The sequence below is a fragment of the Lutra lutra genome, chromosome 5, assembly GCF_902655055.1.
Source record: "Lutra lutra chromosome 5, mLutLut1.2, whole genome shotgun sequence".
Classification (NCBI taxonomy): Eukaryota; Metazoa; Chordata; class Mammalia; order Carnivora; family Mustelidae; genus Lutra; species Lutra lutra.
Window position 1 is genome coordinate 102,534,531 of NC_062282.1, and position 15,718 is coordinate 102,550,248.

General features: G+C 35.3%; 1 protein-coding gene across 2 annotated transcripts in view; it reads right to left on the reverse strand.

The window, feature by feature from the left end:
- The window catches only part of ANKRD31 (ankyrin repeat domain 31), a 155,205-nt gene that overhangs the window by 23,363 nt on the left and 116,124 nt on the right, over positions 1 to 15,718 (reverse strand). For both annotated transcript variants that reach the window (XM_047730792.1, XM_047730791.1), the window contains exons 21-22: positions 13,119 to 13,215; positions 8,298 to 9,303 (exon numbers count right to left, since the gene is read on the reverse strand). In XM_047730792.1, coding sequence (XP_047586748.1) covers positions 8,298 to 9,303; positions 13,119 to 13,215 — 1,103 coding nt within the window. The remainder of the gene's footprint in view (positions 1 to 8,297; positions 9,304 to 13,118; positions 13,216 to 15,718) is intronic.

The following is a 15,718-nucleotide window of genomic DNA, read 5'->3' on the forward strand; positions in this document are numbered from 1 at the left end:
CAATATAATAATTAATCAGCAATAACTGGAGCTTAACAGCTAGGTATGCACAGGGAAAGAGAGAGTCAAAGAGAGACCTGCCAAGGTCTCAGTCCATGTGGTATAGTATCAAAAGTTTAACACTACAGTAAGGAAAAATAACCTCCACTAAAACATTCTAGCCAGTAGCTAAATAAGGAAGCAAATAACAATAATAAGCCTAAGAGAAGGTGGGAGCCAGTACACAGAGTTGCTACATCTTTCAAACTATCTATAACGTCCAGTCCAACCAAAAATTGACACATATGGAAAAACAGTAGAGTATGACACATACACCAAAACAAATAAAGCAACAGAAAACATCTGTGAGAATGACTAAATGTTGGATTTAACAAAGACTTCTAATCAGTCATTATAAAAATGTTAACAGAAAGAAACCATAATCTAAAAAGTACAGGAAGGTATGATAACAACAGCATATCAAATAGAGAATATCAATAAAGAGACAGAAGTTATAAAAAAGAACCAAACAGAAGTTATGGACTTGAAAAGTACAATAACTGAAATGAAAAATTTACCAGAGGGGTTCAACAGATTCATGATGCAGAAGAAAGAATTAATAAACCTGAAGAGATCAATAGAGAGTATGAAGGCTGAATAAAACAAAGAAAAAAGGGGGCGCCTGGGTGGCTCAGTGGGTTAAGCCGCTGCCTTCGGCTCAGGTCATGATCCCAGGTCCTGGGTTCGAGCCCCACATCGGGCTTTCTGCTCAGTGGGGAGCCTGCTTCCTCCTCTCTCTCTGCCTGCCTCTCTGCTTACTTGTGATTTCTCTCTGTCAAATAAATAAATAAAAAATCTTAAAAAAAAAAAAAACAAAGAAAAAAGGATGAAGAAAAATGAAAAAGCCTCAAAGAAATGTGGGACACCATTAAAAACACTAACATATGCATAATGGGAATACTAGAAGGACAAGAGAGAGAAAAAAACCAGAAAACATACTTGAAAAAATAATGGCTGAAAACTTCCCAAATTTACTGAAAAACATTTATCTGCATTTTCAGGAGGCTCAGTGGCTTCCAATTAGGATAAACATGAAAAAATTCATAAATAGAAACATGCTGAAAGTCAAAGACAATGAGAAAATATTAAAAGGAACAAGAGAAAAATGACTCTTCACTTACAAGGTAACCCCAAGAAGATTATTAGCTGTCCTCTTATCGGAAAAAATGGAGGCCAGAAGCAGTGGAATAATATATTCAAAGCGTACAAAGAAAAAAGTGTCAACCAAGAATCCTATATCTAGCAAAGCTATCTTTCCCCAAAATAAAATTAAATAAAAACATTCCCAGGTAAACAAAAATGGAGAGAATTTGTTGTTAGCATGCCTGCTAAGAAATACCAGAGGAAGTTTTTCACACTGAAAGCAAATGACCCCAAGTGGTAAAATGAATCCACATGAGAAAACAAATAGCATCAATAAAGGTAATTACACATTATAAAAGACAATCTGGACAAATATTTCTTCTCCTTTCTTCTCTTCACTGATTTAAAAAATAATTATATAAGACAATAGGTATATAATATACATATCTGGAAATAGCAAAAAGGAGATGAGTGGGAGCAACAGATGGTAACTCAAATCCACAGGAACAAATGAAGAGAATTGGGAAGGGTAAATAAGATTAATATAACAAAATCTATAAACATACACTTGCTTTTTTCTCTTTCTTTACAAATCACAAAATTTTATAAAGTCATAATTATAACAATGAATTGTTGCATTTATAACATTTATATATATAATATATATTATAATAATGTTACAAAAAGGGGTAAAGAGGGATAGAGCTATGTAGGAATTACAGTTCTTTGTCTCACTAGAATTAGGTTAGTATAAATTTGAAGTTGATTCTGATAAATGAAGATGTCCTAGGGTAAGCACTATGGAAATACCTTGAAAAATACAGTGAAAAAAAGTCACTAAAGAAATTAAAATGCGGGGCGCCTGGGTGGCTCAGTGGGTTAAAGCCTCTGCCTTCAGCTCAGGTCATGGTCCCAGGGTCCTCGGATTGAGCCCCGCATCCGGCTCTCTGCTCAGCAGGGAGCCGGCTTCCTCCTCTCTCTCTGCCCGCATCTCTGCCTACTTGTGATCTCTCTCTGTCAAATAAATAAATAAAATCTTTAAAAAAAAAAGAAATTAAAATGCTACAATGTAAAATATTCATTTAACGCAAAAGAAAGTAAAAAAGTAGTACAGAGGAACAAAAAAGACATGAGACATATTGAAAATAAAAAGTAAAACAGCAGACATAAATCCAATAATATTAATAACATTAATTGAATGAGAGTAGATTAAGAAACTTACCCAAAAGGCAACGGTTGTCAGACTAAGTTAAGAAAACAAGATCCAATTTAGCAATTTGTGAATACACAAAACAGACTAAATTCAAAGAGACAAGTAAATTGAAAATGAAAGGATGGAGAAAGATATATCATGGAAACAGCAACCTCAAAAACAAAAAACAAAAAACAAAAAAACCCACCCCAAAACCAAACCAGAGCAGCTATACTAGTATCACACAAAATAGATTTTAAAACAAAAAATGTTGCTAGAGGGGCACCTGGGTGGCTCAGTGGGTTAAGCCTCTGCCTTCAGCTCAGGTCATGATCTTAGGGTCCTGGGATTGAGCCCTGCATAGGGCTCTCTGCTCAGCAGGGAGCCTGTTTCTCCCCCCACCCCGCCTGCCTCTCTGCCCACTTGTGGTCTCTGTCAAATAAATAAATAAAATCTTAAAAAAAAAAAGTTACTAGAGATAATAAGGGACATTTTGTAATGAGGAGAGGGCTGATGCATCAGGAAGATTATAATTATAAACACACATGCACCTAATGAAAGAGCATGACACACATGAAGCAAAAATTAACAGAAATGAAGGGTAAAAAAGACAACTCAACAGTAACAGAACTCCACTTTGTTTTCTATTAACAACACACTCCACTTTCAGTAACGTGTACAACAAACAGCAGAAGATCAATGAGGAAAGAGATAACTTGAGCAACACTATAGACCAACTAGACCCAACAGGCATCTGTAAACTTCTCCTAACAACAGAAGAATATTCTTCTCATGTGCTCATGGAGGTTTTTTTTAAGATGGCTATCAGCTAGTTAAGCCATAAAATAAATCTCAGAAAATTTAAAAGGACTGAAATAATACTGAGTATATTCTCTAAATGCAACAGAATGAAATTAGAAATTAATAATAAAAAATGGAACACTCACAGTTATGTGGAAATCAAACAACATACTCCTAAATTACTAATGGGTTAAAGAGGTAATCAAAAGGCAACTTAGAAAATACTTTGAGATGAATGAAAATGAAGATACAACATACCAAGAACTATGGGATGTAGCAAAAGCAGTGGGTTAAAGGGAAATTTATAGCTGTAAATGCCTATATCAAAAAAGAAGAAAAATCGCAAATCATTAACCTAAACTTATACTGATGACACTGGAAAAAGAACAGCAAACTAAACCAAAGTAAGCAGAAGGGACAAAATAAGTATTAGAGTAGAAATAAATAAAAGAGTCAATAGAAAAACAATAGATAAAATCAGTAAAATCAGAAGTGATTTCCTTGAAAATATTAACAAATCTGACAAAGCTTTAGCTAGACTGACCAAGAAAAATAAATGAAGAGCCTCAAATTACTGAGGTCAATAATGAAACTGGGTACACTGCTATTGAACCTAGTGAAATAAAAAGGATTACAAGAGGGCGCCTGGGTGGCTCAGTGGGTTAAGCTGCTGCCTTCGGCTCAGGTCATGATCTCAGGGTCCTGGGATCGAGTCCCACATCGGGCTCTCTGCTCAGCAAGGAGCCTGCTTCCCTCTCTCTCTCTGCCTGCCTCTCCGTCTACTTGTGATCTCTCTCTGTCAAATAAATAAATAAAATCTTTAAAAAAAAAAAGGATTACAAGAGAAAGTATCAAGAATTCTATGCCAATAAATAAGACAAAATAGACAAATTTCTAGAAAAGATAAAAACTATAAAAAATGATTCAAGAAGAAATAATTTGAAAAAAAATGGTAAATAAAGAGATTAAATTAACACTAAAAAACTACCTACAAATAAAATAAAATAAAATAAATCCCAGGTACAGATGGCTTCATTGATGATTATTATAAAATATTTAAAGAAGACTTAAAACCAATATTTTGTTATTACCAATATTCCAAAAGATAGAAAAAGAGAAACACTTTTGTAAGATGAGTATTACCTTAATATGAAACCAGACAAATACAAGAAAACTACAGACCAATATCTTCAATAATATGGATGCAAAAATCCTCAACAACCTACCAGAAAACCACATCCAGCAACATAGAAAAAGAATTATATACCATGACCAAGTATGATTTGTCTGCTTTTCCAGGAATGTAAGGTTGGTTTAATATCCAAAGATCAAATAGTATTATACACTGTATCAACAGACTACAAACCAAAATCCACATGATCATTTCAGCAGATGTAGAAAGAACATTTGACAAAATCTAATATCCTTCATGATAAAAAAACATTCGAGAAACTAGGAAAAGAAAGAACTTGCTCGGCCTGATAAAGAGCATTTATGAGAAAACCTACAGCTAACATTATATTTAACAGTGAAAGACTAAATTTTTTCTAAGAAACATAGTCTTAGGTAAAAAAATAGAAGTTTGAACACATTATTTTATTTCAACACTGTACTGGAGGTTTTAGCCAGCACAGCCAGACAAAAAAGAAATATAAATCATTCACAATGGAAAGAAAGAAGTAAAACTGTCTTTATTTATAAACAACATATTCATCTATATAGAAATTCAATGAAATCTTCAAAAATTTACAGGATGAAGTGAGTTTAGCAAGGCTGTATGATAATATCTCAATATACAAAAGCCAACTGTATTTCTACCTATTAGCAATAAATTGAAACTTTAAAAATGTCATATATAACACCATCAAAAACACGAAATGCTTAGAGATAAATCTGATTAAAGTTGTGAAAGACCTGTATATTGGCTCCTACAACTGCTGGGAAAAAAAGAGAAGACCTAAATTAACAAGAGCTATATGATGTTTGTGGTTTAGACAACTTAATATTGCTAAAATGTCATTTGTCTCAAAATTACAGATTCAACTCAATACCATTAAAAACAATAGCACTGCCTTTAAAAAAAAAAAAGAAAGAAAGAAACTGAGAAACTCACTCTAAAGTTCATATTGCAAATGACCTAGAATAACCAAAACACTATAGAAAAGGGAGAACAAAATTGAAGGACTAACACTACCTAATTTCTTAAAAAAGATTTTTTAATTTATTTGAGAGAGTGAGTACACATGCATGAGCAGGGAGAGGGCCAGAGAAGGGAGAGGGATAGGTCAACTCCATGCTGAGTGTGGAACCTTGACATGGGGTTCAATCTCACAACTCTGAGATCATGACCTGAGCTGAAACCAAGAGTCAACTTGCTTAACCAACTGAAACACCCACCCAAGTGCCCCAACACTACTGTGTAGTAACTATACAATCAGGGTTACTGATTCTAACACTTATTATAGAGCTACACAATCCAGATGGCATTCACAGTAAGACAGATAAGTTAAACAGAATACAGAATCCAGAAATAGGCACATATATGAAACAAATGATTTTCTACAAGGGTGCAAAGACAATTTAACAAAGGGTAATTTTTTCAACACATGTTGCTGGAACAATTGAATATCCAAATTCAAAAATATGAATGGGGATCCTACTTTGTACCACATACAAAAATTAATGGATCATAAACCTAAATTCTAGGAGAAAATCTTTGTGACCTTGGGTTAGACAAGAAACTCTTAGATATGCTACTAAAAACATAATCAGTGAAAGAAAAGAGCAAATTGCTAAGTTGGACTACATCAAAATTTTAAACTTCTGTTCTTTATAAGACAATTTTAAGAGCATGAAAAGACAAGCCATAGACTAAGAGAAGATATATGCAAAGCATGTTTGATAAAAGACTTATGTCCAAAATATATCAAAACAAATTCAAAACGAAATAAGAGAACAGGCAACTAATTAAAAAATGGGCAAATATTTGAAAAGAAGCTTCACCAAAGAATAAATATGGGTGACAAATAGGACACGAAAAGATGCTCAACATAACTAATCATTATGCAAATTAAAACCACAATGATAAACTGTTAATCATATATACATTTTACATACATATATCTACATTACATGTTAGTATGGCTAAAATTAACAGATTGATCATACTAAGTGTTAGCTAAGAAGGAATGTGGAGGAACTAGAATAGTCACACACAGCTGATGGGAATGTAAAATGTCATAAACAACTTTGACAGTTTCTTAAAAAGTTAAATGTATACTTACCATATTTAATCCAGCCATTCCACTCCTAAGAATTTACCCAAGAAAAGCAAAAGCCTATGTCATACCAGAATTTGTACACCAGTGTTCAAAGTAGCTTTATTTGTGATAGTCAGCAACTGGAAACAACCTAAATGTCTATCACAGATAAAATGAAAAGCTGTAGTTTGTTCTACATACTACACAACAATAAAAAAGGAATTAACTACTTATGCATGCTCTAATGGCAATGATTCCCAATTATGTTTGGAAAAAGAAGCCACATAAAAATGAATACATATGGTGTAACACCATTTTTACAGGATTCTCAGACATGTAAGCTAAAATAGAGGGACAAAAAGCACAACAATAATTGTCTAGAGCTCAGCATGGGAAGAAAGGGGTATGAAGGAGGCATACAAAAAGGCAAAAAGATACTTTGGGGTGATGGATTTGTTCATTACCTTGTTTGTGGTCATGATTTCATAGGTGTATACATGTGTCAAAATATGTCAAATTGCATAATTTAAATACATGTAGTGTATGTTAATCATATCTCAGTAAAGCTGCTAATAAATAGCTGAAATATGAAAAGTTATATTGAAATTTTATTACAGCTGTCAAAATTTGAGTTAACATAACTAATTTACTAATAAAATCTGAGTTGCTTTGGCTAATCTGATGTAGGTACTACTTAGCAATAAATTCATTGACAGACAAGCAAATAGAACATCAAGGGATCTGAGATCAAGCTACTAACTTGGTCTTTACACTATAGTTTGGAATTTAAAAATTTTTTTTTTTTTTTTGCTCCTAACTTAAAGGTAAAGTCTATCAGGAAAAGCCTTATTAACCAGAAATGGAAGGACAGGAAACAGTGGTCATTCAGATTAAATTCCAGTTACCTAGGACTGATATCTGTTCAACTGGTGCTCCCTGAGCAAAGAAGCATTCGAGGATTCTTGCAATCACTGCCACTCTGAATTCCTCCTTCTAAAAGTGAATGTGGCCAAAGGAGAGAGGAAGTCTCTTTTGTAGGCATTTCTAGTAGAACAATTTCTTTCCTTTTCTATTTTATGCATTGTGTGATATTGTTTTAATTGAGTCAGATTTATCCAAACTCCAAGTTAATTCTTGTTCCTAAACTGAGCTCCTATGGAAGAAGAATTTATACTTATCCCTTATCGGGGAAGCTTTAGCAGTATACGTATAGTAATTCCCTAAACTCTGGAACCAAAGATAGCTCCAATTTGTTATGGCTAGGTTGTTCTTAAATCCTTCCTGAGGCAAAATAATTGACTAATTCTGTCTTTAGAGCCCAAAGGTGCTGTGACCAAAATGTATAGAGCAATCCTAACGGCACGATTTCACTAAGAACACAATGTTACACCCTTTCATTCAAGAAGCCTAGCCAAACCCTATTTCTCTAATTAGAGCTAAAGGCCTACACTTTTTTAAAAAGATTTTATTTATTTATTTGGCAGAGAGAGATCACAAGTAGGCAGAGAGACAGGCAGAGAGAGAGAGAGAGAGGATGAAGCAGGCTCCCCACCGAGCAGAGAGCCCAATGAGGGACTCGATCCCAGGACCCTGAGATCATGACCCGAGCCGAAGGCAGAGGCTTAACCCACTGAGCCACCCATGAGCCCCACTTTTTGATAGCAATCTTTATTAACTTATTTATAAAATTACATGATTTTAGGGCGCCTGGGTGGCTCAGTCATTGGGCATCTGCCTTTGGCTTGGGTCATGATTGCAGGGTCCTGGGATTGAGCCCTGCGTCAGGCTAGGTGCGGAGCCTGCTTCTCCCTCTCCCTCTCCCACTGTTTGTGTTCCCTCTCTCGCTGTGTTTCTCTCTGTCAAATAAATAAAACCTTTTAAAAAAAATATTACATTATTTTAGAGGAAAAAAAATAGGATACCTGTGTTTTGAATTCCAGAATGTTATTTCCTGGATTAATTCTTCCGAGTAATATCAGATCCTTTATCTGCATGCATTTCTTTCTAGGAGCTGTGCTGTAGTTTAAAGGCTTTTTTATAGTACGTTGATGGCCACATCTAGAGGAAGAGGAGCTCTGACTGTCATTAGCATGCGGAACACCCAAAGCTGATTTTTTAAGATATGATTTCATCTGATGCCCAGTATTGTTGCCTAAGACATCAGTCCCTTGATGTGCCAAGGATTCTAATGTTCCCCTAGGTGGTTGCTGGGAAGCTCTTTTCCTCTTTCCTCTTTTTGGATCACAACTGGTAGAATCCTGATCACAAATAACAGTCGATGGATGGGCATCACTTTTGGCAAGTATGCTTGTAGTCTCTGAAATATGTAATGCACCAGTTACTGCTGAGGGACTACTATAGGATTCATGCCCTTCGGCCAGAGTTTCTGTAAGAAACTCTTTTTCTTTTTGCGAATGTTCTGCTTGAGCAATAAAAGCAATAGGTTGGGATGGTAATTTAATCTTCTTACTGCCATTTGAATGTCTGGATTTTGATAACCCACCCAAGGTACAGTCACTCACATGTTGGTTAGAATTCAGTTCATTTCCAGAAAATTCTTCCCTTCTCACTGTTTCTGAGTTTACACAGGTGTTGGTATTTTGGCTGCCTTTCCACATTTGCAGAGACAACTGTGTTTCCTGCATGCTTCCACAAATAAGGCCTACAGGACAAAGTGAACCTGACTGAGACTGCAATGGATTTTCCAGGCCGGTAAACTCTTGGATGTCCTTTTCACTAGAGGTTTCTGAGCTGGATGGCAGCTTCCTCAGACTGGGACCAGACAAAGATGTAATGTTTTTATAGTTTTGAATTTTCTGGCTAATTTTTTTCTGTTTTTTTGCTACAACTAAAAGGTTCTTCTGTCTTGTGGCCAAGTTAGCCAGTTGTTCTCTCAGGACTCCTTGCTTAAATGATTCTATGGACACCCTAGAGAAAGAAACAGAAAGAGGAAAAAATACAAAAACAGTAGAAAACTTTTTTTTAGTAGTCATTTAGATTTTTTTTTTAAGATTTTATTTGTTTATTTGACAGAGAGAGATCATAAGTAGACAGAGAGGCAGGCAGAGAGAGAGAGAGAGGGAAGCAGGCTCCCTGCTGAGCAGAGAGCCCGATGCGGGACTCGATCCCAGGACCCTGAGATCATGACCTGAGCTGAAGGCAGCGGCTTAACCCACTGAGCCACCCAGGCGCCCCTAGTCATTTAGATTTTAAAGATAATTTGTCTCCGTTTAAATTTAATCAGCCCAAAGTACACAAGAGTCTATTTTTGCAATTAATTTCCTCTGATAGGAAATGACTCTTAAGGTGAACAATACTGCCTTTTCATTGAGGTGATGGTTTGGTTATCCACATTTACTTTATTTACCAGTTGTTAGTCAACTATGAAAAAGAAACAAAACTGGAATTGTTTAGTTGTAAGGTAGCAACTGATGGCCAAGGAGGAATACCATTCTTTAAATTTGGAGTTTGCTTACCTGTTTATTTTGGGAATAACATTTGGGAATAAGTTCCACTTAAGTTCCTTTGGGGAAGTGAGACTGTTCTGTGAGTAATCAGACCTGGGCTAGACCTGAGAAATGTCAGTCCATCAAGTAATTACTGCAATTATACTTTAAACCTGTACTGAGGCAGTTTCAGGTCCAGAGGGACTACCTAGACAAACATTATCCCGTGTGACTATAAGGGGCTGGATTTGGGGAGAAAATGGCTGATCCACACACCTTTTTTTTTTTCTGATTATACCCACTTATGCTACAGTGGCCTTCAGGATACTAGACTCTTTTGTTTACAGTAGTTCTCAAACTTTTTGGTTTTATGACATATTTATACTCTTAAAAATTATTGAGGAACCCTATCAACAGTAGCCAAACCAAGGAGAGAGCCTAAATGTCCACTGACTGATGAATGGATAAAGAAGTTGTGGTATGTATATACAGTGGAATATTACCCAGCCATAAAAAGAATGAAATCTTGCCATTTGCAATAATATGGATGGAGCTAGAGTGCATTATGCTGAGTGAAATAATCCAGTCAGAGAAAAACAAGTACCATATGATCTCACTCATATATGGAGTTTAAGAAAGAAAACAGATGAACATATGGTAGGAGGGAAAACAAAAAAAGAAGAGAGGAAAACAAGCCATAAGGGACTTAACAATAGAAAACAAACTGAAGGTTGATGGAGGGAGGTGGGTGGTGGGTAGGCTAGATGGGTAAAGGGTATAAAAGAGGGCACTTGTTTGATGAAAAAAAAATTATTGAGGAATCCAAAGGGCTTTTGTTCATATGGGTGTTTCTATCAATATTTACTGTTTTAGAAAATAAAACAAATTTTTAAAACACAAGACTATACAAGCATATATCCCATTAGTTTTAGAGTAATGATACCATCACAGTTCATGTGGCCTCCAGAAAATTCCATTACACACTCATGAGAGAATGAGAGCCAAAAAGGCAAATAACATCTTAGTTTTATTATAAAAATAGTTTTGACTTCATGCACCCCTTGAAATGGTCTCAGGGACCCTCAGGGATTGCCCTTAAGCAGCTACTTTAAGGATAGCAATAGTATAGATATCTGTTTCACCTATCACAGTCTGGAGTTGTTGGTACTGAATTCCAAGAAGAACGGATGTTAAAATGAGTAGCAGATGTAAGTGGAAGAAGCAGGTAGCATAAAATGCAAGAAGCTGGATCAAGGAGAAAGAAAAAATTAGTAATATCACATTTAAAACAAAGTTCAGACAGAAAAATAAAAGTGCATTTTAGATTACAAGATTTTAAGTTTTACAGCAAGATTAATAAGGATTTACACACCTGCAAACCCAACTGATCGGGAACTTTCCAAAATTCTCAGTATATTGTTAGTCATAGGACCTAAAAGAAAAATTGAAGCTAGGCTTCTCCAGTCTCCTAGAAAATATCCTGCAGTCAATTACCCACCTATAGGTCTTATAAGTTCACTTGCATTATACTGACAGAAAAATAGGAAACAGACAAGAATTTATGTTACTTATCACTGGAGAGAAAAGCACAATGAAGACAAAAGACTTATAAATGAAAATAAAAAACTGACTTTTAAATAGGTTCAGAAAAAAACTGAATATGCAATAGATGTCAAATGTTTACAAGAACATAAAGGAAATTAGAAAGATCACGTGTGAATAAAGAATAAAGTCAAAAGATACCTGCAAAGTCATATTTCACTGCAGCATTATTAACAATAGCTGTGACATGGAAACAACCTACGTATCCATCAAAGGATAAAGAAAGGGACACCTGTGTGGCTCAGTTGTTAAGCGTCTGCTTTCGGCTCAGGTCATGATCCCAGAGTCCTGGGATTGAGCCCCACATTGGGCTCCCTGCTCAGCAAGAAGCCTCCTCCCTCTTACACGCCCCCTGCTTGTGTTCCCTCTCTTGCTGTCTATCTCTCTGTCAAATAAATAAATAAAATCTTTAAAAAAAAAGGATAAAGAAAATGTGGAATGTATACACTATACACACACACACACACACACAGAAAAATATTATTCAGCCATAAAAAAGAACGAAATCCTGTCATTTTTGATAACATGCACAGACCTTGAGGGTATATTAGGTAAAATAAGTCAGAAAAAGAAAAACAAATACTGTATGGTCTCACTCATATGTGGAATCTAAAAAACCACAAAAACTGAACACACAGATACAGAGAACAGATTGGTGGTTGCCAGAGATAGAAGGTAGAGGGTGGGTAAAATGGGTGAAGGGAGCCAAAAGGTACAAACACCCAGTAATAAAATAGGAAAGTCCTGGGGATAGAATGTACAGCATGGTGACTATAGTTAATAATACTCTATTGTATATTTGAAAGTTGCTAAGAGACATCATGACCAAAAAAAAAAAAAAAAAAAAGGCATATATAGCTAAGTCTATGAAAAACTAATAAAAATAATGCCCAAGCAAAAAAAAAAAATAGAACATTTTTTTAAAAGATTTTATTTATTTATTTGACACACACAGAGAGAGATCACAAGTAGGCAGAGAGGCAGGCAGAGAGAAAGAGGGGGAAGCAGGCTTCCTCTTGAGTGGAGAGCCTGACTCGGGCTCGATCCCAGGACCCTGAGACCATGACCTGACCTGAAGGCAGAGGCTTAACCCACTGAGCCACCCAGGTGTCCCATCTTTCTCTTTTTTTATTATTATGTTCAATTAGCCAGCATAGAGTGTACATCATTAGTTTTTGATGTAGTGTTCAATGATTCATTAGTTGCATGTAACACATTTTTCTCAAGAAAAGGACAAAAAATGGTATATAACCAGTATCATTATGATGAAGCCTCTTAAAAATTCTGAGAGTTTAGAAATACACAAAACTAAATAATATACATGGTTACACTGCTTAGAAAGACAATATTTGTGATGGCAAAAGGAAAAATTTGTAATGTAAAAAATCTGAGTTTACTATGGAAAGAAATTTATTTTGGGATTTAGGATTAGAGATACTTTCACAAAATTCTTGGCTGTCGACAACTTTTTAAGACACTAAAATGTCTTTTTCTGAATATTTCAAGTAATAAAATAGAAAAATATATTTCTGGGAAGTACAATTACCCATGGAGGTAATAGAGTAGATGACCTCATAAAGTCATTCTTTGGTCCAAAGCAACAATTGTACTCTTAAGAAATTCTAGATCTAACTCTTGTAACTAAAAAGGGATAAATTATGAAAACTCTAAAGCATTCCTATTTTTTTCACTCACCTGTATTTTTTAGCCAGGTCATCTCTTTCTGCCTTCTGTTTGGCAAGCACATTATCCATAACTTCTTTTACCTCTAACATCTTTTCAATGTATTGTTCTGGAAACATGGTAATAAAAAAGTCAGTTAATTGAGAGAGAGCAAATGTTAAATTTGATCACCCAGGACTCAACCTTATTGTTACTCTTAAAAAGCCATTATTTCCCTACCTGCTCCCTAGTATCAGTGGCCCAGATACATAAATCAAGGCCCATTGAATTATGCCATCCTATGGAAGTACCCTGAATACAGCAGGCCAGTCTGTATTCTAATGCTGCTACTCCACTAAGCTCTGCAAACCTGGACAAGTCACATGACCTCTATGGTCCTCTTACTTATCTGTGAAATAAGGTTAGTAAAGAAAGATAAATAGGAAAATAACTATTTTGTTAAAATTACTTTTTAAAATACAAAAGGAATACATTGTAAAAAAAAATTCAAACAATATGAATGTTTACACAGAAGAATAATACCCTCCCCCCCTGCTTTTTCTCTTTTTCACTCCACAAGAGACTATTAATACTTTGGTAGCAGTGTCTTTGTTTGTGCATGCAAAAGTTTTTAATATATTTAATGTATAATTCTATATATTTATACTATATGTAATTATAATATTATATGTGCTTAAAAATAAGAAGGATGCTATCAGTTCTTGTTCTTTACACTTAACACTTAGGACTATATGATATCTAAGGTTACTTAAAGATGTATATAAAATTACTTCTATAATAATTACTTCAAATTTTCTTACTTTCTTCCACTACTTCCTAAGTAATGGTCACTACCTCTCTCACCCATCATAAATCCACAAGATTTACACATAAATGTCAATTAAATCCAGATTCCCAAGCAGTAAACGGAAAGGCTTAGATGAATACATTTTACTTCTTTAAGCTACTTGTTATTTATTTCACGTTTGGCTTTGTTTCTAAGTTTTTTCCCAATTATTTTAGACCAATGCATAGTTTTCTATATAATTTAGAGAAAATAAGTGGTGGGAAATCAAACCAAGCTCAGAGCATGAATTTGTTCCCTTTGCAAATCAGACAAATGATTTGATTAGCACAGAATCAGTGTTTCCATAGTAGTTTCTGTCTTGTTATTACTATGATCGAGGATTAATTTTATATGATGCATGTGCCAAAAAAAGGGGGAAACCTGGATGATCATTAAAAATTTATATATAAATTTGTTTGGCAGATTTGACATTATTTAATAAAAGATGTTCATACTATGTACCCTGTCACATTGAGTTTTTCTAACTGAATTTTAAATCACAGATAAAATTCACATTATCATAGTAACATAGAAGATTCTCTATGTTTCTATAAAAAAGGATATAGGGATGCCTGGGTGTCTCAGTCCGTTAAGCCACTGCCTTCGGCTCAGGTCATGATCTCAGGGTCCTGGGATTGAGTCCTGCATCGCATTGGGATCCTTGCTCAGCAGGGAGCCTGCTTTTCTCTCTGCCTCTGCCTGCCACTTTGCCTGCTTGAGCTCGCACTCTCTCTCTCTCTCTAAATAAACAAATTCTTTAAAAAAAACTCTTAAAAAATAAAAATAAAAAAGGATATAAAGAATTTTATATTAATTTGATACTATATACTTATTTGCCAGGTACATTAATCAGTGGTATCTTAGTGAAAACCTAGAAGTTGCCCTAATATATGTAAGATTTTAATATATGATAATAAGGCATTATAACAAAAGGAGAATGACAAATTATTCAACAAATAGTGGAGGCAAATAGAGTAGTAATATGGGGATGGGAGACTCTATTCTATCTTTATCTTGTGCCACATGTGGAAAGAGATTTCAAATGAATAAAAGAGTTGAAACACTTAACAAATAACATAGGAAATGTTCAAAGTAAACATTTTTCTGGTCAGTTTGGTTGAGGCACTAAAGATATCTGATACCCAAGTGAATGAAAGACATCTATAAAAAAAACTTAACAAAGAAATGTACACAATGGGATTCATTATTTTCAGATCCCTCAGCCAGATCAAAGATACAGAAGGTTTCAGAATACGGAGGTGGTGAATTTGTAAAGATACTTCAGAGAGCTATTGCTCGACTGGATGGGAATCTCCAATATGAGCAGCTAAAGTGAGAGGTGAGGTTTCTATCCTTTATTCAAGCCTAATGGGGTTGGGGTGGGCAGTCTCTCAATGGATTGTTGAAGACAGTAATAATTTTCTTTTGAGGTGATGATGGACTCACATCTGGCTTCCTCCTTGAACATCAAGAGGTTGAGACCCTGCAGAGCAAGACGTTTGAACAGCTGGGGAAAGGGAAAGCTGCTGCTAGAAATTAACAGTCCTCCCTTCTAACCACTAGTTCAGAGTGCTAGGATCCCGAGGACTTGGTGTGAAGCCTGCCTGTGATCCTGACTATGATCGCTTCTCCTTCAGAGAAAGAGTCTGTATAGGGTGGGATACCAAAAAAAAAAAAAAAAACAAAGAAGAAGACAGAGTGGGGGGGGGGAGGGGGAGGAGGAGGAGGAAAAGGAGGGATGGGTGGAGGAGGAGAGATGTGTGGAGGAGGAGGAGGAGGAGGAGGA